Source organism: Colletotrichum phormii, assembly GCF_030913505.1.
Source record: "Colletotrichum phormii strain CBS 102054 chromosome Unknown BDP81scaffold_11, whole genome shotgun sequence".
In the NCBI taxonomy this organism is placed as follows: domain Eukaryota; kingdom Fungi; phylum Ascomycota; class Sordariomycetes; order Glomerellales; family Glomerellaceae; genus Colletotrichum; species Colletotrichum phormii.
The window spans coordinates 1-24,795 of record NW_026851453.1 but is presented as its reverse complement, the minus strand read 5'-3'; the positions used below and the strand labels follow the sequence as shown (position 1 = coordinate 24,795).

General features: G+C 54.8%; 8 protein-coding genes across 8 annotated transcripts; 6 read left to right on the top strand and 2 right to left on the bottom strand.

Annotated features, from left to right (window-relative positions):
• Positions 1–1,671: 1,671 nt before the first annotated feature.
• On the top strand, positions 1,672–4,144 carry BDP81DRAFT_481465 (asparagine synthase; the record flags this gene model as incomplete). Its single annotated transcript, XM_060594964.1, has 5 exons — positions 1,672–1,882; positions 1,942–2,507; positions 2,568–2,685; positions 2,739–2,879; positions 2,937–4,144. 5 exons carry the CDS (start codon positions 1,672–1,674, stop codon positions 4,058–4,060), a joined length of 2,160 nt encoding a protein of 719 aa, XP_060444534.1. The 3' UTR covers positions 4,061–4,144.
• Positions 4,145–4,993: 849 nt separating this feature from the next.
• BDP81DRAFT_471895 (MBOAT family protein) lies at positions 4,994–7,321 on the top strand (the record flags this gene model as incomplete). The annotated part of the gene is made up of 5 exons (XM_060594597.1): positions 4,994–5,425; positions 5,491–5,558; positions 5,629–6,207; positions 6,269–7,130; positions 7,215–7,321. Exons 1-5 carry the CDS (start codon positions 5,167–5,169, stop codon positions 7,319–7,321), a joined length of 1,875 nt encoding a protein of 624 aa, XP_060444533.1. The 5' UTR covers positions 4,994–5,166.
• Positions 7,322–7,754: 433 nt separating this feature from the next.
• On the bottom strand, positions 7,755–8,837 carry BDP81DRAFT_320273 (uncharacterized protein; the record flags this gene model as incomplete). The annotated part of the gene is made up of 3 exons (XM_060584510.1): positions 7,755–8,372; positions 8,461–8,562; positions 8,730–8,837. The coding sequence occupies 3 exons, from the start codon at positions 8,835–8,837 to the stop codon at positions 7,755–7,757; spliced, it is 828 nt and encodes a 275-aa protein (XP_060444532.1).
• Positions 8,838–9,065: 228 nt separating this feature from the next.
• BDP81DRAFT_31254 (uncharacterized protein) lies at positions 9,066–10,014 on the top strand. Its single transcript, XM_060583815.1, has 2 exons — positions 9,066–9,834; positions 9,902–10,014. Exon 1 carries the CDS (start codon positions 9,294–9,296, stop codon positions 9,774–9,776), a length of 483 nt encoding a protein of 160 aa, XP_060444531.1. The 5' UTR covers positions 9,066–9,293; the 3' UTR covers positions 9,777–9,834; positions 9,902–10,014.
• Positions 10,015–15,748: 5,734 nt separating this feature from the next.
• Positions 15,749–18,667, top strand: BDP81DRAFT_31205 (uncharacterized protein). The gene is made up of 2 exons (XM_060583771.1): positions 15,749–17,096; positions 17,148–18,667. The coding sequence occupies exons 1-2, from the start codon at positions 16,083–16,085 to the stop codon at positions 18,477–18,479; spliced, it is 2,346 nt and encodes a 781-aa protein (XP_060444530.1). The 5' UTR covers positions 15,749–16,082; the 3' UTR covers positions 18,480–18,667.
• Positions 18,668–19,863: 1,196 nt separating this feature from the next.
• On the top strand, positions 19,864–21,096 carry BDP81DRAFT_428701 (uncharacterized protein). Its single transcript, XM_060590451.1, has 2 exons — positions 19,864–20,195; positions 20,331–21,096. The coding sequence occupies exons 1-2, from the start codon at positions 19,991–19,993 to the stop codon at positions 20,711–20,713; spliced, it is 588 nt and encodes a 195-aa protein (XP_060444529.1). The 5' UTR covers positions 19,864–19,990; the 3' UTR covers positions 20,714–21,096.
• BDP81DRAFT_321060 (F-box domain-containing protein) lies at positions 20,843–22,450 on the bottom strand (the record flags this gene model as incomplete). Its single annotated transcript, XM_060584580.1, has 2 exons — positions 20,843–22,003; positions 22,058–22,450. The coding sequence occupies 2 exons, from the start codon at positions 22,448–22,450 to the stop codon at positions 20,843–20,845; spliced, it is 1,554 nt and encodes a 517-aa protein (XP_060444528.1).
• Positions 22,451–23,185: 735 nt separating this feature from the next.
• On the top strand, positions 23,186–24,572 carry BDP81DRAFT_321282 (mitochondrial carrier domain-containing protein; the record flags this gene model as incomplete). The annotated part of the gene is made up of 2 exons (XM_060584599.1): positions 23,186–23,369; positions 23,431–24,572. The coding sequence occupies 2 exons, from the start codon at positions 23,186–23,188 to the stop codon at positions 24,570–24,572; spliced, it is 1,326 nt and encodes a 441-aa protein (XP_060444527.1).
• Positions 24,573–24,795: the final 223 nt, after the last annotated feature.

Below are 24,795 nucleotides of genomic sequence, written 5' to 3'. Positions count from 1 at the left end.
TGGAAATATACCTTTTTGATAACTCCCAAGAGTATGTCCCCGACGACAGCATTAGGCCCCGTCAGATACTCCTCCCAAGTCAACTACCAAGATACTGAGAATGAATCTTGCCCAAAGGAATAGCCCAAGAACTAGAGTACCTAACCCAACGGTAAAAAGTCACGAGAACTTCGGGGTCGCAGTATTCCCCATAGTCCGATGGCTTTAAACTTCTCTTCGGTTCGGCCCAAGCTCGGGGCCGACTGGGAACCTACCCGGGAGGATCGAGCCCGTTATGCACACCCATATTTAGGCGCAGTGTATGTATGTATAACAGTTTTTGGTAATTTCGTCTGAAAGGCAAAGGCAAAAAAAAAACCCCCCATCATAGGTGAAGGGATGACGTGCGCGGTTGTTCATAAGATCAAAAGTATCAAGAGTCCGGAGGACGGGGTGCATGCGTACGCCAGTGCAGGAGCCACAGCTGAAACTTCTTTGGGAAGACAGTCAGCCAGAAACGACGGCGAGAGTCTAGAAATTGTATGTAAGATTACTCGATTGCAGGAAAGAAAGTGAAGTGTGAAGTTTGAGCTGTTACGGCATGATCTTACGACGTAATTGCAAGCACCTCGCAACAACGAGTGCGATATGACCGTGGACAGCCTCGCCCACCCATATAAGTCATCTGGACCAGGCAGGTTTCTTACATTCTGCATTCAACGAGGGAATGGTGTTTCTGCAAATACATATTGCCCTTCTTTAACGATGTGTTCCGCCACTCCGGATACAACAACTGCAAAGACGGGGCCATGCGCCGGAGCTATCAAACCACACCAATGTGAGCGCTTTGTCCGCGAAACCAACAACTCAGCCACCTCGGCATCTGCCATCTCCAAAACATGCAGCAGCTGCACGATTTTTTCCCTTAAACCCGACTAAGAAAGGAAAACGGACCAGGCAGGAAAGGGCCCTTCGTCTGCTTGGCGTTTGGGACGAGGTCCATGAGTTTTCCCATGACAAGCAGGTTCCGCGAAACTTGAGCCTAATGAAAGCGACGGGACGGCAACACCGGGGGGGGGGCTTCCGCGTAAGTACTAAGTTGAGGTCAGCCCACACCCACAGACTACCTTACGTTACCTAAAGAAACCCTCAAAGCTCACGATCGCCAAGGACGCAGACCAAGCCCGGAGGAAACGGCAACATGTCTGGGGCTGAAGCTCTTGCGACCGGGCCAAGGCCATGGTTCCCCCCAGAACCGTGGTCGAAAGTTCGCCTCATTCTGCGTACCGTTGGACGTCCTCTCAACCGTGTGGCTTGTACGCTCAACTCTTCTCATATTTGCGACGTCACCTCTCAGCGTACACTCTATACGTATAGCGTACAGTGTGTTCCCCTGACGTAGACTATGTGAGCTGCACGATTCGGTCTTGTCCGTTTCCCTGAACGCTACTTAGGGCTGAGAAAGCTTGCCAGGCGTTTGCGCCGGGGGCTTGTCGTCCGTGAATCTGGACCAGGTTCGATGGTGGCGGCGGTGGTCGTGACTTGCTTGCTGGTCCGGTTCTGCCATCTTTATATAGCTGACCCCTTGTGGCATCTAGGCAAGGGCCAAGGACACTAAACTTCTTGTCTTTGTTTCGAAGTTACTCTCACTATACCCATATCAGTTTTTTCGTTTCTTTCTGGAAAGGCAACATGTGCGGAATCACGGCGGCTATCACACTCCAGCGGAGCGATGCCACCAGCGGGAACAGTGGCAGCGATGGAAACAACGGGGTCAAGAGCAAGGCAAAGAAAATCTCAGAGCATGGCACGCTCCGCGAACAGTTTCAACAAAGTCTTGAAGCCATCGCTCACCGCGGTCCGGATGCCTCTGGTGTCTGGATCAGTGATGACGCAACAGTTGGTATGGAACCCCCCGGTCGAACATGCTTTGGAAACGTCCAACTGACGATACGATGTCAGGCCTTGGCCACTGCCGGTTAGCAATCAACGACCTCTCTCCAGACGGAGAGCAGCCATTACACAGTGACGATGGCAAGATCCACGCCGTGGTAAACGGAGAAATCTACGACCACGATGCCATCAGAGAGAGATGTATCAAGGAGCACAATTACCGCTTCAAGGGCCACTGCGACAGTGAGGTGCTCGTTGCCCTGTACAAGATCTACGGTGCCCCCGGCTTTTTCAAGCACCTCCGCGGCGAGTTCTCCTTTGTGATCTACGACGAGGACAAGGACCGGGTCATTGTGGCCCGGGACCGCTTCGGCATCAAGCCGATGTTCTGGACTGTGCAGGACCAGGGCAACGGTGCCAGTAAACGGATGCTCTTGGCCTCGGAGATGAAGGGGTTCCGGGCCTTTGGCTGGGAGCCGGAGTGGAATGTCTACGGTCTGCTCAGTGGATCTTCAATGCAAGCCGACTGCACTGTGTTCAAGGACGTCCGCAAGCTGGAGCCCGGAAACTGGATGGAGATCAGAGATGGAGAAATTAAGCATCGCCAGTACTGGGACCCTGAGTTCAAGGACAAGGTATGTGGCACCCGGTTATGACAGGTTTCGGTGGTGCGTCTCATGCTAACTCGTGAATAGCGAGAGGTAGAGACACGAAGCGCAGAGGAAATGATTGAGGGTGTGAGGGAGCGTTTGATCGAGGCGGTGAAGCTTCGACTCCGCGCTGATGTTCCCGTGGGAATCTACCTGTCTGGAGGTACGGAGCCACCAGCTGAAACAAACCGAGGTAGAAGACTAACCTAGTCACAGGTATTGATTCATCAGTTATTGCAGGAATCGTCACGAAGTTGGTAAAGGAGCAGGGCATTGAGCTGGGTAATCAAGACGCCACGAAGCGCATCAAGTGTTTCACGATCCAGTTCCCAGAGTCCTCGGGCTTCAACGAAGCTGGTGAGTCCAGAACCCCTGTCGATCATGAGAGTAGTACCATATTGACGCCCGAACAAGATATTGCTGAGCGCTCAGCCGACTTCCTCGGTGTGCAGATTCTCAAGAAGGACATGAACGAGGCCGAACTCGCCGACAACTTTGCAGACACAGTCTTCCACACCGAGCATCACAACTTTGACCTGAACAGCGTAGGAAAGTTCTGCCTGTCATCTCTACCTCAACAGCACGGCGTGCCCGTCGTTCTTACCGGCGAGGGCGCCGACGAGCATTTTGCGGGCTACCCGTTCGTGCTGCCAGCCTTCCTCATGGAACCCGACCTCGCGTGGCCCCAATCCGACATGACGGACGGCGTTCGCATCCCCATGTTCAAGGAGATGACGGACGACCTCAAGGCCATGTTTGACCGGATCGGCATGTTCGAAGACGAGTCCTCCGCGGGCGCCGCCCCGAGCAACGGGATGCGACTGGAGCCCGAGTGGAACGCCTTCTCGCCGTGGGTGCGGGAGACGTACAAGACGCCCGGCTCCGCCGAGTCGACGCTCGCGCCCGAGGTGCTCGAGAAGATGATTGAGAAGTGGCACTCGCTGCACACGAGCCTCTACGTCTACACAAAGGGCCCGCTCGCCAACATGATCCTGACGTGCCTGGGCGACCGCACGGAGATGGCGCACAGCATCGAGGCGCGCCCTCCCTTTTTGGACCACCACCTCGTCGAGTACGTCAACAACCTGCCGCCGAGCGTCAAGGTCGCGTACCAAGAAGCCGCAGCCGGCGGAGCGGCCGGTACGGGGACTACGGGCACCGGAGCTAGTCTGTGGTGGAAGGACCTGAGCCCGGCGCGCCAGAAGCTGAGTGAGAAGTGGATTCTCAAGGAGGCCGGGAAGCCCTTTATCACGCAGGAGCTCTATGAGCGGAGGAAGCATCCGTACTCGGCGCCGGTGAAGTGGCCGCGTGGCGGGCCCGTGTATAAGATGATTGCGGGGCTGATTACAAGGGAGAATATTGAGAATTTGGGCTTCATGGAGTGGGATAACGCAAAGAGGTGGCTTGAGGAGGGCTTTGGCGAGGATGCGAGCCCCAGAGCGTTCCGCAAGCTGATTTGTACCGCGTCTTGGGTTGTCCTCAGTCAGAGGTTTGGGGTGAAGAAGGCGGCGATGGAGCAGTGGTCAGCGAGTGCGTGATTGGATGCTCACTTGGGAGTTTGGGATTTTCAAGATTGTGTGGTGTGATACCTTGCTCCGTACCGGATACGATATACGAGGAATGACCTTGGATTAAAAACATACGCCCAGTATTCAGGAATACAACTTGCTTTTGAAAGGTACTGTGGAATACCGTATCGATGCGTTGGAAAGTCTTGGCTGCATGTGTACATACTTTAGACCTGCTTCGTTGGGTCCCTGTTTGGCTTCTGACCTGGAGACTTCCGGACCGTTGAACGGCCCCGCATCGGAGCCGAACCCGACCACTTGGCGGTGCCGTGGTAGCTAGGTAGTCTCCAATAGCAACGTCGGCTACCTTATTCTATAGCTGCACCCAATTCATGAGGAAACAAAAATGTCCCAGAATTGACGAAGGCTACATAAGGTAGCCCCTGTCTGTTTCTGTATACATACCCGAGCTGTATCATCGTGTCTTTGCACTCAGATTTGCAACAATTCGGTACCATTGGCCAGACCCTTCTGAAGCAAAGCTGGCAAGGAGCCGAGGCACCCATCCTTTCCCCCCCAGGTGCCACAATAGGGGTTCTGTCGATCGGCTCCACGGCCAATTGGGTGCGTAAGCTGAAGCTCCGTTGGGTCCAAAAGTGCCCCGAAGCCCCGGCTTTGCGGGCATTGTCAGCTAGCCGTTTTTGCACGCGGCGGGGGGTGTAAAGAGGTACCCGTGCATTCACAGCAGGGAACGCGTCTGAAGCTTAGCCCTTCCAGGTTCCAATCCCCCCAAATCGGTTTTGCGTCACAAAAATAACCCCCCAGCTAAAGGTCCCCCCCCCCCCCCCCGGTCTTGTCTGGACACACGGGACGGAAAGTGCGACCACGAGACTTGATCTCCAATTTCCCACAACCTCCAACCCTTTCCCGCTTGCTCGAATCAACATTCCGAATTGTCGAAACTTGCGACTCGACATAGCTCGGGAGCTTCCTTCTTCTTCATTCACTCATTGACGAGATGTTTTAGAAATTTCTCACTTCTGAAGCTCTCTCCCTTTCTGCGCCTTCAGCTTCTTCTACACGCACACGTGCGCAAAGCTCCTCGAGGAGCTTTGCATCTACGAAGCCAGCCCACCATGGCTGCCATCCTCGAGTTCTTTAAGAGCATCTACGACCTCGACAACCTCGACACACGTTTCACGAGCTCCTCTTCCGTTCCCTACAAGACCATCGTCGAAGCCCGAACCGATCCCGCGCATAGCAAGGAGCCGCCCAACAAGGTCCAGAGCCGCTCGCAGCCGTCGAAATGGCGGACACCGGAATACCTCCTCTACATCTTCTTGCTCTCCTTCATCGTGCCGTACATGTTTTGGATTGCGTATGATGTATCGAGACGTATGTGTTGCCCTCTATTCCCGAAGACGAAGCTTCCGCTGATGCTCAATGCTTCCATTCTCTAGCTTCTGACCCTCGATACCACAACTACGAGCGCTTCCTCTCCGATGGCTGGATACCAGGTCGCAAGATCGTAAGCTTCACCTGATGCGCAACGCTACCCACCTGCACGACTCCCGCTCACCCCAGACTTCTCTTTCTAGGACGTATCCGATTCGCAATACCACACATTCCGCGAGAACCTCCCGTTCATGGCCCTCCTCCTGGCCTTCCACCCCCTCCTCCGCAAGCTCTGGAACACAGTCTTCCCGATCCCCTCAGACCTGCACAAAAAGTCCGTCACCGAACAGGGCGACGCCCGCCTCGAGCAGCGCGCCTCCTTCGACTACCGCTTCGCTCTCGTCTTCCTCGTCGCCCTGCACGGCTTCTCCTCCCTCAAGGTGCTCGCGATCCTCCACATCAACTACCAGCTCGCGACCCGGCTCCCGCGCCGCTACGTCCCTGCCGCGACATGGACGTTCAACATCTGCATGCTCTTCGCCAATGAGCTGTGCCAGGGGTACCGCTTCGCCGCCATCGCGAGACACATCACCCCGCCGCCCGCGACCAAGAACCTGCTCGATGAAGACCCCTTTCTCGTGAGGTGGGGTACTTGGATGGACCGTCACGGCGGTCTCATGGGCCGCTGGGAGATCCTCTTCAACATCACCGTCCTGAGACTCATCAGCTTCAACTTGGACTACTACTTCAGCCTCGACCAACGCAGCGGAAGCCCCCTAGAGGTAAGACCAAAGCTTGATATCATGCCACAGCCACCCTCCCGACATCACTGACGTCCCCAAGAAGAAGCAACTCGACCCCTCCAACCTCTCCGAACGAGACCGCCTCGCCATCTCCGCCGCGCCAAAGGACTACTCCTTCCGCAACTACGTCGCCTACGCAATCTACGCGCCCCTCTACCTCGTCGGCCCCATAATGTGCTACAACGACTTCATCTCCCAGCTCCGCCACCGCCCCGCCTCGATCGAGACCCCGCGCACCATCCGCTACGCCGTCCGCTTCCTCCTCGGCCTCCTCGCCATGGAAGTCGTCCTGCACTACGACTACGTCTGCGCCATCTCCCACGCGGGGCCCAACTGGTCCACCTACACACCCGCCCAGCTCTCCCTCCTCTCCTTCTTCAACCTCCACATCATCTGGCTCAAGCTCCTCCTGCCCTGGCGCCTCTTCCGCCTCTGGGCCCTCATCGACGGCGTCGACGCCCCCGAGAACATGCTCCGCTGCGTCTCCAACAATTGGTCCCCCAAATCCTTTTGGAAGGCCTGGCACCGCTCCTACAACCGCTGGCTCATCCGGTACATCTACATTCCCCTCGGCGGCGCAAACTTCCGCTCCTGGGCGACCACCGTCCGCTCCATCGCCACGTATCTGTTGGTCTTTACTTTTGTCGCCCTCTGGCACGATATCCGTCTGCGCCTGCTCATCTGGGGCTGGCTTATCGTGCTCTTCCTCCTCCCCGAGGTCCTCGCGCAGCTCCTGTTCCCCGCGCGGAAGTGGGAAGGCAGACCGGATACGTACCGGCGTATATGCGCGGTTGGGGCTGTTGCGAATGTGCTCATGATGATGATTGCCAACCTTGTCGGTTTCGCTGTCGGACTTGACGGCTTGCAGAGCATTCTCTCTGGTATTCTGCACGACTGGTCAGGTAAGTCTAAATAATAACAACTCCCCCCTGGGGTTCATCTTCCCCTTGCCCCGTGAAGCGCACGCACTAACTTTCATCTTGTAGGTGCACTCTTCTTTATGAGTGCGTTTGCCTCTTTGTACATGGGCGTCCAGGTCATGTTTGAAATCAGAGAGGCCGAGATGCGGAAAGGCATTTCACTAAAGTGTTGACAGGTGTTCACCGTTTGTCACTAAAAACGTTTGTAGCAGAATTACTTGTTTGAATAGCGATTTTTAGATGGTTTGTATTATCATACTAGACAGTTATGGCTGTACTATTACTTGATGCAACTCGCTCGCTCGCTCCCTTCTTCTTGGCGCCTCTTGACCGTTGTGATGCTACTCTTGACAAATGAGGGGAATAAGAATTAGTCGAGGTCCCTTCCTCCGGGGTATAATAGCAAGGCGGAATAGTCCAATGCAGTGCCTTCTCCGAAATCCATGTCCAGACTCCTTCTCCTCTTCCTCTCCCTCTTTGTACATATACACATACATATGCGTCTACATGCTCGCATATTCTGTCAATTAAAACATGGGCGTGGCGCTTAGGTTCTTTCACCCCCCTCCTTTTGTCGCTCCCTCTTTACCGACTTTCTTTTCGCCCTCAGTGCTTAGAGGTGATGGTCCCCAGCTCCGTATCGTAGTTGCGGAAGCGCTGCTGGGCAAACTTGCCATCCATGCCCAGCTTCTTCTCCGTGATCCACTCCCTCAACCAAATGAGGCCCTTTGCGACGAGATAAAAGACGACACCAGCCACCGCGATACCGACAATGTACGCAGCCACCTTGCCGCTGCCATTCTTGTCGACATCGAGAAAGTCGTAGGTGTAGAAGCCCTGGGTGTAGTACGTGACGTAGGCGAGGGCGAGGTACAGCGCGAGGACGATGATGAGCCAGAGCATGTGCACCCACTCGAGCTGGGCGGCGCTGGTGCGCGGGATGATAATCTCAAAGAGGGCAAAGGCCGAGTTGAGGCCGTGCTGGGAGATGTTGCTAAAGGCCTCGAACTGCTCGGCGTACCAGGGGGCCGAGTAGATGATGGCCCAGTAGACGATTGTCACGATGAAGGGGTAGGTGACGATGGTGCTGTAGTAGAAGGCGTGCAGGGCCTGGAGGGGTCGCGGGAAGCGGTCGAGCAGCGGGGTTCCAGTGTGCGCGTAGGTGAAGGTGTGGATGGCTGAGATGAGGAAGTAAAAGGCGAGTCCCCAGTACGTCAGAACAGTCTACGGAGGGGGGGGGGGGGCAAGTGAAGTCAGTCGTTGCGCCGTTTACTCTGTTGGTTACACGAAATGATTTCCGAGGTTTGCTTACAAAGTAGGAAAAGCTCTGGCCGACAATCTTGCACCCGCCATCTTCGGCGTGAGTACAGGTCCAACCGATGACGAAGAAGCGGACGACGAAGATGTACAGACTCTGCGAGAGACAAGCGTGTTAGTTGCCATTAGCAATTCACTATTTGGTGGTGGTTTAATGGGCAATCGCGCGTTGAGAGAATGGTGAGACGACATTGCCAGACACCCAATGCACAAAGAGTCCTTAAGCGCGACAGAGGAGAGTAAAGGAAGGGAGCCAAGACTCACAATCAGCGCTCGACACGCGGCCAACAGGTAGGGTGAAAGGAGCCATGAGGTCTCGAAGCGGTGAGAAGGATCCCAAAGATCCCTCCCGAAGCGGAATGCAGCGAACATCGTGATCTGCCGGGGGGTGATTGATGCCGGCTGGGATTGAGGGGGGGGGGGGAAGAAAAGGGGGAGTGGTGAAGCCCTTTACCCTCTCAATTTTCCTCCACGATGATGAAGTTTTGGAGTTGAGCTAGAAGGACGGGGGCAGTTCCTCGAGGACCCAAGAGGATTTTGAACGTGGGCCTTGGCTTTCGGCGCGGGTCGTTGGCTTCGCAGGGATGGTCTCCGCTGGCTGAGAAATCGCAATTCCTTTTTGCTGCTGGGGGGAACCTGGCCCTGTGTGGCAGAGCGCGCCGAGTCTCACGGGATGTCGCGTGCCGAATGTTGATGCGGGAGACCGTACGTACGGAGTACGAAGTACAGATACGGATACAGAATAATAATTGTTGATGATGTTTGCGGTTGTGAACGGCTAGATGCTATCTGCCGTATTTTCTGTTATTGTTGTTGCTCTTCCTGTCGATGCCAGACTGCGACCTCACCCCAAAGAAGGATGAACTGATTCGACTGCCAGGTAGTCGTAAGCAACGTCGCGAGACCCAATGTGTAAGCTGGGCCGCGGAATGCGACCATAAAGGTCTACCAAGGTCTGTACACAGGTACCGATGGCTCCACGATAGGCATGGCCGATGCCGACACCTCTTTTTTTTTGGTTCTTCTATCCGCTTTTTGTGGCCTAGGAACCTGGTCACCAAAGAGGGTCTTGACCGTTGCTGCAGTTCGCCGGAGATGATGTGGGGGGTTCATGTACGATATCAACGGGAGCATAAGGGGGGGAAACCAAGGGTTTTCTTGGATTTCTCGAGTTCGGCCGAGAGCCTCAGAGAAGAAGATTTCGCCCGCGACATGCTCTCGTCTTCTCACAAGCGTCTCCCTTCTCAGACCAGTGGTTCGATCGCAGCGAATAAGACCGCCAGACGAGAACGGCTGAGCCGAATTTGCTGAATAGACGCCCTGAGAATGCACCCGTGTGATTTGGGCTATGTTTTGTGGCTGACGCCAAGTAAGCTGATCCAATGCGATGGTCCTCTACGTGGCTCTTCATTGTCAGCTAAATCTGATGATAACAGGAGTCTTCGATGGTGAGGATGTACGGGTGCAAGCTCCTCCTCCCGCTAAATCAGTGAGCGGGAATCCTCGAATAATCAGCTGAGAGAGCCCATCGCCCATTGTGGCTCGGCTGGCGCGACAGCTTTCTTGATTTACGGACACCGCGTATCCGTAGTTCATCACGCCGTTGCCGTTGCTGTTGCCGTTGCCGTTGCTGTTGCCGTTGCCGTTGCCGTTGCCATTCCCCTGGTACAAGGTGCATGCTGCGGGGTGAGGCTCCTGCAGAGACGAAGCAGATGCTTCTCAACTTTGGTAAACAGATTGTAGATCGATCTCCAGATGAACCGGCCGTCGATCGACAAGTGTCCCAGACTCCCAGGGCCGAAGGTGGCACAAGGGGTGAAGGGGCACCACATGAACGGAGGTATGACGGGATCGAAACCAGGACATGCCTTGCAGCCGCGCTTGTCGTGCAAGATGGGCTGAATCGTGGATGTCCGTCATTTCCGCGCTTGCGTTGCGAAGGAGAAGCGCGATGCAAATACGGCCGCCACTTTCCGACCCTTGAGGGAGCCACTGCGAAACCAATATTTGTCCATGGCGAAATTTAACCGCGAGGGGGTACGGAGTAGAGACTGGAGAGGAGATCGATGGCTCAATCCCACAGGAGCCACAATAGCCATCGTGACGTGAGCGACCCCTTGGCGACGGTAATACGAAAAGAGACTTGTTAATAGAGTCCCACATGAACCCCCCCCAAGGTTGTGGCTCATCGCATCGTCATGCTCGTCATCTATCGAACTCTCCGTCATCTGCCCTGTAGGCCCTCAGCATGGCCACACTGTCGTATTCTCATTGCTAAGGTCGAGGTGGATAGGCAATGTTCGCGAAAACCAATACTTCGCCAATCCATCTTGAACCGTTACCAATTGCAGTCGTATGAGCCACCGAGCGAGATGTGGTAATCTGACCCGTCCCGTGTCATTGGGTCAGGAGAAATCGTCAGCGGGCCGTTTTGGGCTTTTATTGGAGTTGGAGAGGCCACAACGGGCCGCATGGCATCAGCCGTTGGGTCGTGTCTGTAATAACCGGACCAAGACGCGCTGGAGTAGGATCGATAGTCAATATTAACATTTGAACGTCGCGCTTCTTTGGGCCGAGGCTTTTTGCCTATGAAAGCCCCCATGAGCTGCTCTGCTCAGCAAAGCTCCGTCGTCACCCCATCAGAAACGTAGTGGTTGCTCGCACAGACTAGCTCTATAGCCAGCGTCAGGGGCTTTTGGACCGAACCTAATGAGGCTCCTCGGTTCATCTCGTCTTTTTTGGTCCCTCGTCTCTTGTCGCCTTCCCCTGTTCCAGTTATGTCAAGGGTGTCGCAACTAATCTTGAACGGCGGTCAATGAGTGGGGAAAATCAAGCCAAGGACCCCAATTGACCGTTGCAAACCAGGTCAAATATTCCACTCGATCGATAAAGAGGTTCCCAGGAAGTGTCAAGGGCTGTAAGCGGGCTCTTTGGTCGGGAGACGAGGCCGATCGATCGGCCCAGCGAGCCTATGTCCACAGATGGAAATGAAGCCGGAGAGGCGAGCCGTCGATATACAACCTCGTGTCAAGCAACGACCACAAGATGGTAGGCGTCAAGTGTCGACACGGTCGGCGGTTTGAGACTCAGGTCTAGCTTCGCCGCTTCAAACATCGTAGGCCGTGCGATCAAAGACAAACTAGGGCGGGAGCTGATGCCCGTCGTAGGTGTGAAAGGGATAGAGGGTAGAGCGCACCGTAAGTATTTGAGGCAGAGGCGCCGCACACACCGTTTTGCGGATCGTGCCACTGCTGACGGACAACACAAGACACGGAATTTCGACTTGGTGTTCGCATGTCAACCCATGATAATAAGCCATAGGATGCGGATCCAATGGTGTTGGTCGTCCTCGCCGCGGACATGCTTATTCGCAACATCCAGACAACGGCACACCTCACATCAACCTGGACGGCGAACGGAAGCTGCTGTCATCTGTACCACGGTAAGACTAGATATTTTTGCAGAGCTGTGTTTGGCATTTTGTCCGGCGGGTATGGCCTGGGCTGGGCCAAAGACAGGCGAAGCAAATAATCGCATCTGCAGGACTTCCCCAGGCCCTGTGGTCGTTGACAAAAGACCCAATAGGCACCTTTGGATGGCAAGGTTGCAGTACTCAATGCCATAACCATTGAATGTGGGCCCTCAATGGCGCGTCAAATGGAACATGCAACGGCACTTGGGCAATGAGAGAGCGGCTTTCGCAGGCTGTGTCCCCAAAGTGTCCAAGTACCCCTCTCCTATGATTCAATTTCATCGTGCGAATGCGAGTTATTAATTGGTGGGCCGGATGATGACTTCTGGAATGGGCTGGATAACGGGTGACGACGACCAACTTCCCCAAAGCATCCGTATCCGGCCATGAAAGGAAGTTGTGTCAGCGGTTGGACAATACCGTGGTAAGACGATGTCCCAGGCTGGCTGTCACGAGCAGGGGTTTCGATCCCAATTGAGACTCGCTCCTGCATTGAGGAGATGGTCTCGTAGCCCTAGGACAAGGCACCTTGTCTCCTGTTGGTTGTCGGTTGAAAGGTGTGAGTTGGGTTTGATTGATAGCTTGGAAAAGCATCGTGTGCTGTATGTATTCTTAGTGCAAGGTGGCCAGTCAGCGCAGGCCGCAGATAGCAAAAGTTTGGCTGGTGCTTTTCCTGCCGTGTTTGGTGGCTGACGAAACATCTGCCCGCTTGCCTTGGCGTGCATATACTAGCCGCAATGACTGTGTCGGTGGATGGCGGGCGATTTGTTTCTTTCGGTGTGTTGAATGCTGGGACTGCCCTTCCTGTCAGCAGTCCGAAGGGGACGATTTGGCTCTTATGCTGCAGAAGCAAGTACAAGATGCTTTCGACGGGCATCCCATCGGCATCGGCTGCAGCATTAGCATCAGTGTGTCGAGTGCGTCCCGGTCCTAGACCAGACGTAAGGTAGGGGGCGGAAAGGGAAGTGGGTGAAGACATCTGCTCGGTAGGAAAGCACCTACCAGACAGATAGCCAATCGATGCATGTGTGGACACCATCGAATAATGTCCAAGCGACAGAGTCAGTCATGGCTCCTATAGTCTGGCAACCCAGTCAGTAAGTCCAGTGGCGTCAAGCAAGATGGACCTACTCTAGGTATACAACCATTGTACAAGGAAGAAGAGCAATGAGAGTGTGAGTCCCTCTTCATCACCAAGGTTAGCAAATTGTGCCGGAGAGTCACGCCTGAGGTTTCTGGCGTCATTATCAGCGTTGAAATGCGCATCACTACCCGTACAGAGTAGGTATCCGTACTGGAGTCTGGAGGGCCAAAGGTCGAGAGCCGGAGACCGCTTTTCGCCGGGAGAGAGGGGTGGCACTTGGAAGTATTGGGGTAAGGTAGTTCGTACTCCGTAGGGGACCCTGCGAGCCAGTCCCTGTCTTTGGGAGGAGCCTCGGGTGGTTCTGGGCCCTTTCCCTTTTGCAGCTTGCCATGTTCGTCCCCCGTTTTGCTCAGGGGTTCGAGGAAAGAGGCGGCGCTAAGGCAGAAAAGAGCAAGGGCGGGCAGGGGTCCATGGGAAACGATTCAACTCTCAAGGGGGGGGGAGGAGGGACGGGCTGGGTCCTTCCTTTCTTCCTTCTGCTGGGGGGCCGACCTGAGGCGTCCCTTTTTTTCCTTCTTTTTTTTTTTCTTTCTTAATGAGCAATGTGATGGCTGCGGAGAGAGAGAGAGGAGGAGGCGGGGCGGGCAAACAATAGAACGATTCGATTAATTGCCTAGAATGACTAAGTGTAATGAACCTCGGGAAGCAGAGGCGATGAAGAATCGGACGAGGGCTTAGTTAGGTATGTACTCGTAGTCTTTTTAGTAAGTACCTAGGAGATGGAAGAGTTTTCATCAAAGGAAAAGGAAGCAAAAATGGCATTCCAAAAGAACCCAAGACGAGTGTCATAACTGCAAGGGCGAAGAAGCACCGCCGCTTGTGGACGCGAGACTCGAATAAGAGGAAAAGAGGGAGAGAGAGAGAGAGAGAGAGAGAGAGAGAGAGAGAGAGAGAGAGAGGTGCACAAGGATGGATGCGACTGGATGCGACTGGATAAGGTAATTGCCATGCCTATGCGTACGAGTACTTTACCTTGGCGCAAGGAATATACTTGAGTCGAAGTATCTTCCCCCAGAGCTCCTCCCCCCCAAAGTCCCATGGTAGCGGCGGTCGCAGGTGTCAGTTGAGCCCGATTCAACAGGTCCACGTCCACGTTCACGTCCTTGTCAGTGTCAAGTGACTGTCACTGGATGTCAAGGTCAATGTGTCAGTGGGTGGTCAACCAACAGCAGCAGCATCTGCTTTCTTTTTTCACTCCCCGATCCTGGAGCCCTGCCAATGCCAGAAACAACATGTAGACACACGCACTCGCCCCAAGCTGCATCTTGTTTCTGGGCGAGGTACTTAGCCTTACGATCGGTAACTTGAAGTATCTTTTTACTTTCTTGCTTTACCTACCTTACGGAGTACTGAGGTATGGGTACGAATACCTCACAGGCATCCTCTTGGAGCATGCATCTGAAATGCCATTTCGACCATACTTACTGCGTACCTACCTAGGCACAGGCAGGAGGCTACTTCGAGATACTTGCCTTACCTAAGGTAATATACCCTGGGCTCACCCCTTCCCCAACCAAAAAAGGCACTGGCACCATTTGGCATCTGCAGACTGCACCTCACGCCGCACGCCGCGTACCTTGCACCACTTCTGGACCTAAAAGAAGCGGCGAATGTACCTCAGGTACGGAGCAAAACCTAGTAAGGTCCGTAAGGTAACTAACTACCTAGGTATCTATCTACCTTAGGTACTGCGTAGGGTGGTGGTGAAAAAAGGAGCAGGGCGACCACCACCACCACCATGCCCGCCTGCCTGCCTGGTCTTGCCTTTCCTTGCGTTAGCGTAGTCGCCGGCATTCGAGCCACTCATCCCTCCACCTTCGCTCAATCAATTCAATTTAGTGGAGGGTGGGTGTCTGTCTGTCTGTCCAGGTCCAGGTTCAGGTCCAGCGCACCCCATCCCATCCCATCTCATGGACCATCGCCGCGCAAGTCACTCCCTCACACGCACACTCACACACACCACAGTCTTTCTCATTGCTCACTGCATTACCAGGCTTTCTTTACCATGCCAGTGTGAGCTGCCTTACTACCTACCTTACCAACGGAGCTTCTTTGCCCTTTTCCCTCCTCTCAACCTTTTCCTCCATCCCGTCACTCTTTCCAAGCTCAAAGAAGGCAGACTTGAGATCCAGCTCCCTAGGTATCTATCTATCTGTACCATTACTCCGTACCTACCTTACACTTCAGCACGCCTCAACTGTTCAGTCCCTCCCGTCCTCTTCAGACTTCAAACTCAACCCTCGCCTCATCCATCTCCGCCCTGGAATGCTCTCCTCTGCCCCTCCCGCCATTCTTGTACGGATACACGACTGAGCGTACAACGGGAGCCTTGACTCTTGAGCCTTCTTCCCGGCCCCGATCCCGCCGTCATCGCTTGGCCCTCCCGGTTCTTCTTTTTCGCTTCTCGTTGTCCTGAGCCTAACCCTTTTACTCGTAATCCTAATATTATCCCACCTCACACTATAATCTATACCTTACCCTGTCTGGCCTTACCTTGCCTCCGACATCCCTCCTTGCTCGCCCGCTCGCCCTTTTTCACCATTGCGACAACCCCGGATCTATTCTTACTCCCTCCTCTCTTTCTCAACCCCCCCCCCCTCTATCTCACCAACCAGGGGCTGTCCTGCCTGTCATGTCAATCCGCGACTGCTGAACACGTCCTTTTTCATCCTCTTCGACGCGGCTGCTTGTTGCAACATCTCGACTCTTTGCCATTCTCATCCAACCAGCGCCAGCCATTAGCACACCCAACAATCCATCCGTACAACACGCACCACCACCACTTGTGAGACCAGCAGTGACAGTGGTGGTCTCCCACAAAGCGCCCGTGTCGCACAGCGTCGTACGTTATATCTCCGACTCTGCTATTCGACCTCCCGCATCGCACGACTCCGACCGAACCACCAGACCCGTACTGTCGAGCGGCTGTGGCAGTTGTCGCACGCCAATGGTCTCTGCCGCTCGTCTATAGCCTCTCCAGACACAGCTTCTTCTGTACGCCATGGCTACATCAACCGGCTTCCCACGCATGTCCTTCGGGGCCAACAACAGCCTCGACTTGAGCTTGGATCTACCAATCGTTCTGTTCCCCCCGTCAGACGATCTGCCTTCTCCCATTTATGAGAGTGACGATGAGGATGCTCAGCGAACACCGACCACGGCTACCGTGCCCCAGATCCCAGACCGCAGCACACGTCGAACGAATAACGAGTCGCCGACACTAGGCAGCCCCAAGGTCCCTCGCCATCCTATTCCCTCAATGCAGGCCGCATTTGCCGAGTCATTCCTCGAAGTCGCCGATGGCAATCCTACCCAGAAACCGAAACTCAAAACTGCTGATGCAAAGATTCGTCGCGAGGAGCTCATTAGCCAGGAACGCGAAGATGACCTACCCGATATGCTTTGGCGCTTTCGCCCCGGCCAGCAGCAGCATGAGCTCCAAAAGCTCATGGCGCAGATATCATTTGGCGTTTACTTGCTGCTTCACGGCATGGCCAACAGCGCGGCTCAGGTTGTCAGCATCCTGCAGGGACACATTGATGAGGTGGACGAATTCCTCGAGGTCGTCATGGAGGACTTTGAGCAGGCGACCAATGATTTGAAGGAGAGGATCGACTACCTTCGCTTGCCCATGGAGAACCTCGAGGTCTTTGAGAAACTGCTAGAGGACCGTAATTTCCGGCTAGAGATCGTTCAAGGCAACGAAAAGATTGAGCACATCGTAGCTCGCACCAACATCCAGCTCGAACAGTACGATAAGGACGTGCAGCATGGTCTCGCCGCAACAAAAGAGTTTGCTGTGTATCTGGCTCACCAAAACGCGGGTAGTTGGCGTCAAGATCGCCCAGACGTGGTAGACATCTACGCCGCAATGAAGGGCAACACTGAGGGCTGGTACAACGCATTTGTGGAGTTGCAAGCTCAAGGCAAGGAGTTGAATACCCTGGTCGTTAAGCTGGGGAAGATGGTGGCTGAAATGAGCAAAAAGGCTGGTGAAGTGAGTAGAAGAACTTGGGTAAGTCCGACCAACCGCCCTCCCGTCTGCCCGGTACTAACCGCTCTGCAGGCCAGCATTCCGCCGTTCAGTCTGCCGCTACAAGGCGCCCGAGTTGACGATGCCTCGTCAAACTCACCACCAGCTTCACCTCCCAGAGGCACGAGGCGCTCTACGCTGCGCGCGAATAGCGTGAGCGGCCCAGTCTCTACTGGGGGAAGGTCAAGTTCCAACCTGGCCTACTTTGACATCCCAATGCAGATACCGTCGCCAGTAGCTTCCCCTGATCAACGATCGGTCAAAACCCACAGAACATCACACTCGAACAACACCATGCAGTCATTCCACACCTCTCACTCGCACAACACGATCCACTCACAAACCACCACCAGGTCTCATAAAACCACACACTCTCATAAAACCACACACTCTCATAAAACCACACACTCTCATAACACCAATCACTCGCACGAGACAGCTCGCACAAGCCATACCACCCGCACAAACCAGAGCTCGCATTCTATCGCGCCGAAGCTCACTCTGGAGACTCCCGACGGACCTATAACTGAGCCGGTCAGCGCCGAGGAGGAGGTGGAGGTGACACTTGACGGATCGCTATATATACTCCAGCCAAGGACGTATACCCCACAACCACCCGAGGAACGCATGCCTTCACCCGCCCCGACCGAATCATCAAGCAGGTACCAGCCTCAGCGCGAGGCGCCCCTACCAACGAAAAAGACGTCGCTTCGCCAAAGGGTTTCTTTGAAGACGACTCCTCCAGAGTCAATCCAAATTCCACCTCCGTCATCAGACCTTCATCACACTGCGCGACAGTCTCCTCGGGAGCGTCACGCTCCAGATTCGGCCTACGGCTCTGAATATGAACAGCGACAGCGTTATCATGGAGCCAACGAGCTCTCCCCGCCTGTTCAGCAGCCGCCGGTGCTACCTTCCCCAAGGTCGGAGCACCAATATTACCGCCCGGTGCAAGCGAGTCCACACTCTCCACTACAACAAAGGCCGCTCACGGCCGGTGCGCAACCCAGATCCCCCTATGGTCACCAGTCAGGGTACTATCCCACTCACCAGAGAAACGCACCGTCCCGCCTGGGAGGCGCAAGCATGTTGAGCACCGTGACGACCATGACATATGACTCACAGATGACGGCGAGCGGAGAAAAGCGACTGAAAAAGAAACGCAGCGCTTTTGGCTGGCTGAAGAAGGCGTTCTCGCTCGACGAAGAAGAACAACGAGCATACGAAGCGCGGAGGCAGCAGCAAACGCCCAATATGTACTACGACGGCAGAAGCCCCAAATTCTTGGACGGCAAGAGGGTAGCACCGCCACGGACTGCAGACAGCGTCTATCGCCAAGGAGACAGTGTCTATCGTCAACAATGATTCGGCCATGTCATACATGGTTGTTATTAGCCGAGAGTTCCGAAAAGCTTGGAGCTAGTCCTTTGAGAGACTGAGAACCACGCCGAGTACGGGCCACTTTTTGAGTTCACCATTTTGCGACTTGCGCCCAGAGTTCGGCAGAAAAAAGCGCGATATTGATACCCCGCGGGCGACCATTTCTTGATATCACATCATTGCAATCATGCACAGTCAACAAATACTGTTGATACATGTGCCGCCATGTTCCCTTGGCTCACGGGGTTTCCCGTGAGCACACAACAATCTCTCTGTTATTTCACGTTATTTTGGACCAGATACTCGCAAACTTGCGAAGGAAGGAAATCAGCATTGGTGCCCTGCCAGGCGTCGGGGCGTTTTAGTCATTCATGTAGCGACTTACCATTTGTCCGATGCATTTACAAGCCAAACTTATTTTTATACGCCTGATGAAGGGCAGTAAGTAATATACGATTCTACGAGGATCCAAGACGAAATAGCGGGCCTCAACCTCTAACCCAACTCTAAATGAAGGTATCACCCCGCAAAGTAGTGAACATGTGCCGTCCCTGCGTTTGCTACGGTCTACGCCCTGGCTGTACGCCATATGCCAAATTGCCATTATCCTATTACGATTGAGCCGAGTGCGTCGACTTGTTGTACAGAGCTCCGAGCGGCCCGCAGATCCTTGAGAACTCGTTTTCGTTAAAATTTGGATGCCGGTTTCTGTACAGCCAAGACGGGGTATCCGCTTCATATAAGTAGTCTATGTACTAAGTACGGAGTAGGTGAAGTTTAAATAGCACAAAATAAGAGGTGAATGCGACCAATGTCTTTTTCTTGCTCTCTGAGGTCGTGTCAATATCACAAAAGCCACGACGAGGCCCCTGCGGAACTAGGAGGGATGACAAGCTGGTCTTGATATCTCTGGGAATCACCAGTTTACCTTACCCGCCACTCAATCTCATCACAACTCCAGCTCTGCAGGTCAACCAACAGTGGAAGGGGGAGGAGTAAAAGTAGATATCCCACTATGGTGACGCCAGCGCCAACACCCAGGACGTGGTTCATCACGGGCTGCACGAGCGGCTTCGGCGAGGCTCTCGTGCGGAAGTTGATGGCGGAGGGGGTGGATAATGTCATTGCCACGGGACGGGGCGGGGCGGAGGCTAGGCTTGCGCATCTGTGAGACACGACGACGACGATGACAGACTGATTACGGATCATGGAGCTTGACGTCGGGGCGGCGGCTGAGGCGTGGGGGTACTTTGAGGATGGTGTTGATGTTGTTGTGAATAATGCTGGGTTTATTGTTTCGGGTCCTGTGGAGGAGTTGACGTGAGTCTTTTTTTTTTTTTTTCCTTCTTGTTTGTTCAGCCCCCCTATCCTCTTTTCGTTTTTCCCTTCTTCAGGACTTCATGTGAGACAGCTTGAGGCTGGCATTTGGATTCAGGGGGAATAGGGGTGAGAGGATGGAATGCACTTGTCCAACCAAGGACTTCCGCTGACCGTGGATGAAACGAGATAAAAAAAAATGGCAAGAGGAGATGGAAGCGAGTTTCAAAACAAATTTCCACGGGCCGCTGAACGTTGCGCGCGCGTTTCTGCCGTTTATGAGAGCAAAGGCGACGGGGACGCTGGTGTATGTTAGTTCGCAGGCGACGTGGCATGTCGATGTTGGTGCCGGGGCGTATAGTGCGAGCAAATTTGCGCTGGAAGGTAGGTCAGTTTGTTTCTACGCCTCCCTCTCCCTTTCACCTACACTTTTCACATACACGCATAAACAGCAGCATGTTCTCTTGACCTTTTGATATCTAAAGGAGAAGCTAACACCATGTGTTTGGAACCTAAAAGGCGCCATCGAGACACTCTCCAAAGAACTATCCATCCTCGCCCCCACTCCAAGAGTCCTCATCATGGAGCCGGGCTACTTTCGCACAAAAGTCTTTACCAACGTCGCCAGCGTCCCCGCGCGACTGCCCGAGTTTGCGGAGTTCAATGCGGCGATCAGGGCGGGCGCCGAGGCGCTTCCGGGGACGGAGCCGGGGGACCCGGAGAAGGCTGTTGCGAGGATTGTGGAGCTGGTAAAGGGCGACGGGATGGTGGGCGATAAGGGGCAAGTGCCGTTGAGGGTTGTGTTGTGGAGCGATGGGTGGGAGAGGATCCGGAATAAGTGTTTGGGTGTGTTGGAGGGGTTGAAGGGTTGGGAGGATGTTGCGAGGAGTGCGGATTTGTGAAGGCGTCACGGGGCAGGTTTTCTAACAAAAAATAGATTTGGAGGTCGTAAAGGAAAAAAAGTGTGGGGAGGCAGAGACCAAAAATTGGGCCTGCAGACTTCAAAGTTTCTTTCTATTTAAATGAAGGGTTTACTCCCCGATGCCGTAGCTCTTTACTCTACTGAAGAAGAAGGGCTTGTCATTCTTCAACGCAAACTCGCCCAGGTCGTCCGTGAGCTTGTTGTAGCTGTAGAAGCCCTTCCACACGAGCTTGGTGTTGCGCGCGCCGCCCTTGCCGGCGTTGCGCATCTCTAGGTACATCCTGTACGTGTACTTGGCCCCGACACCCTCCGTCTCGACGGCCAGGTCGCCCTCGACCTCGCCGAGCGGCATGTCCGTGGTGTCCGGGTGATCGAGCGCCGAGGACAGCCGCCACCGCCCGCGGAGGCCGTGCTGCATGACGACGGATGGCAGGTGCGCCGTGCCGCCGCCGCCGTTGCTGCGACAGTGCAGCTCGAGGAGGTCCTTTGTCATGTAGTGCACGACGTGGGCGGGTTCGTCGGTGGTGAGCAGGCTGATGGCGGTGCCGTCGCGGAAGAAGCGGAGGTAGCGGTAGTAGGTTACAATGTGGACGGGGCTGTTCCAGGTGATTTGGTTGGCGTTGGCCTGGCCTGGTCGGATGTAGTTCACCGTGCTGATGTAGCACCCGTTGAAGCGGATGCGCGGCCTGTGCCGGAACATGTTCCGCCAGGACGAGTCGTAGAGTTTCGGGAGGAGGGTGAGGGTCGTGTTCTCGCTCTCCTCCCTGCGGCGCTGGGCGAGCTCCTCCATGGTGACGTAGTCGAGGTCGCCGCTGTTGTCTTCCTCTTCCTTGAGCGATTCCCAGGAGACGCCGCGTTGCCAGTGGTAGTGCATGCCTGCGAAGCCGAATTCCGGGCCGAGGGCGACGCGGCGCCAGATCTGTTGCTCTGTGGCGACGACGTAGGCGAAGCGCTTGCAGATGAGGGAGAGCCGTACAAAGTCGCCGACGTCGAGGACGGCCACGTCCTTGAAGATGTGGACTAGGATTTCCTCCGGCATGCCGGCGATGGGGCACGGCGGCGCCGGGTCGCCTTCTACCGGCGGGGGCGCGGCCGATACGGCGAGACCTGAGAAGCCGGCAATCAGCTCGCTCATTGTCTGCTTCTCTACGGGCTTGCTTGCTGTACTTGTGGCAGCAGCCGCAGGACCTGATGCTGAAGGCTGTGGCGCTTTCGCGGCCCCAGCGGGGAAGTGCTTCTTCCGGTACGCCAGATCGACTCTGTTATCCATCTACAATGAAAAGTTTAGCGTGATATCAGTGAAGAGGTCGGTGTTCAAACCCACCCTGAATGCCTTGCGGTACAACTTGAGACTGTCCCCTAAGCTGCCGATTGCTTCCTTTTCGACAGCTTCTTCAAAGTGATCCAGGGCAGATACCAGTTCTCTGGCCTCATTAGGGCCAGACTGCCCATCCAGGGTCGGACCGGAAGCGGGCGGTGCTGGTTCGTCGAAAATCATAGATTGTGCATATTCCTCATCCTCTTCTATTTGGGACCTCTTGGCGATTACGCTCTTTGGAATCTCTGCAGGGACCGACTGCTTGGATGAAGAGGATGCCTCTTTTCTCGACTGAGGTACCCGGGCTTCTGGGACTGTCTTTTTGTGCTTCAGCTCGGTCTGCCATTTTTGCCGGAAAGACTCCAGCTCGGAGTCGAGCTGTGGAGGCTCGTCTGACATGTTTGATAGCTATGGTACTCAGAAATACTGAGCTTGTGAAGCTGGCGAAGTGCTATGACAGTGACATTGATTATTGCTTTAGATTGTTACGTGAAAGATGGCGTTGTGTTGCGGTGTCGAAATTCTGGACATCTTTTAGAAGTGAAGCCGCGGTATGACATGTAGTTAAAGTCGACCACTCATCATCGACATTGGTGTTGTAAGCAGACACACGGCAGGCACGCCGAACTGGAGTCAGACGGCGTGTGAGGTGCCACCTGAGGTCCCACCGTGCCTGGTGCTTATCGGTGACATTTTGTGGCGCACCGAAGGATCCACCAGAGTTCCGACCAATTGGAACGGTGGCTCGGTCCGTGACATCACCTTAAACGGTTTGGGCTCGGCTCGGCCAGCAAGGTGCCCCGGCGCCACCCATTTCATTATCTCCGGCAAATTTTTGGGGGGAGGATGGGTGGGAAGAAATGGAAGGGACCAGAGGTCGGAGCGCGCACCCGATTTCGCAGTCATGACGAGGCGACTTCCGTCTAGCGAACGGGGTAAGGCTAATTAATTCTCACCCTGCCTCTTTTTTCTACTTCGTGAAAGCTTGTACCCTTTTCCTCACCCCCTCATCCGTCGAACTGCTCGTCGTTTTCCACTTTCGCCAGCTTCTCACTGCACCACATTTCTGCCGACCGGGTGACCGCAGCATCTTTCCCAAGCTCCGACTTCCCCGACGATGCAAGCTGGTCCGCAATGAATACCATCCACCAGGCTACCCGAGGCCAGGACCACGACAGATTCGACCCCGATGACTCTTTCCCGATGGCGCGAATAGCTCCGCCCCAGACCAACGGCAGCGGAGGAAGCGATGATGATATTACGGCACCGCAGAAGATGATCTCGGCCATGTCGGGCAGTCTTTTGACATCGCTCCTCGGTAAGTTAGCTACGGCGCGAAACGGGACATGAGCATCCCATACGCTGACACGCATGCGCAGTGACGCCCCTCGATGTTGTCCGAATCCGATGGCAGTCGCAAAATGTCACCCCGCCGACGGTAGATTTCTCACGGTTGGCCATGACGACCGATACCCTCAAGACTTTCAATACATCGAATCTCGGAGTCACCGCATGCTGCCGGGAGGTATTCTTCATGAACAACAACTCCGAACTCTGCCTCGCGATGCCGAGAGCGGCAGAAGGCGCAGGAGCATCAGCTGCTGCTGCATGCTCCGTCGAGGAGGTTGAGCGAAAGACAATCAGCTCTACCATGGACGGGCTGAGGAAGATTGCGCGGAATGAAGGATTCACCAGTCTCTGGAGGGGCTTGTCTCCGACATTACTAATGACGATCCCGGGCAACATCATCTACTTTACTGGCTACGACTGGATGAGATACAACAGGAAGAGCCCAATCGCACAAAGGCTCAACGACGATACCGCTCCGTTAGTTGCCGGTTCCGCGGCTCGCGTTCTGGCCGCGGCTGCCGTCAGCCCGATCGAGCTCTTCCGAACGAGAATGCAAGCGTCGGCCGGCAACTCTACGACTGGCCATCTCGCAAACACCTTCCGCGACATCAAGGATATGGTCCACAGCAGCGGGTATACTTCCCTGTGGAGGGGTCTGACCTTGACGTTGTGGAGGGATGTGCCCTTCTCAGGCCTGTACTGGTGGGGATACGAGACGATCCGGGGTAGATTGACAGATTTCCGAGAGACCCGCCGCGGCCGGACACTGGATACTAGAGGATCACGAACCCAGGCGCGCCGCAGGTCTCAAAGCCACGAAAACCACACGGAAACCATGACGGACAGCTTCATTGCCGGCGCCGTCTCTGGCGGATTCGCATCGATGGTGACGATGCCATTCGACGTGGGCAAGACCAGGACGCAGGTGTATCGCGAAGCGCCCCGTCAAGCGGGTGAAGCCGGCGCCAAGGCCGCTGCAGCTGAACAGGGATCCATGGTGCGCTTGCTCTGGCACATCTTCACGACGGAGGGAATCGGCGGCTTGTGGAAAGGATGGATCCCCAGAACACTCAAGGTGGCTCCAGCGTGTGCCATCATGATCAGCAGTTACGAAGTCGGAAAGCGGGTATTCAGGGGCGTGAACGAGAAGTCCAGGAGGGACGCGGAGTAATATTGGAGCATCATCACCACTCATTCCATTTCCAGCATTATTGGGCGTTCAGCGGGCTGCTATCTATTGACGACGGGAAGGAAAAGACCCGGGCCTGGAGTTTGCAATCCGAGCGGCAAACGTCGTGGTTGGTTTAGACATTGGGGAAAACAAAAAATCGTGTAATTCTAGTTGAAGTGTAATGATATGATACCTCGTCCACAAAGTGATTTCCTTTAATGTC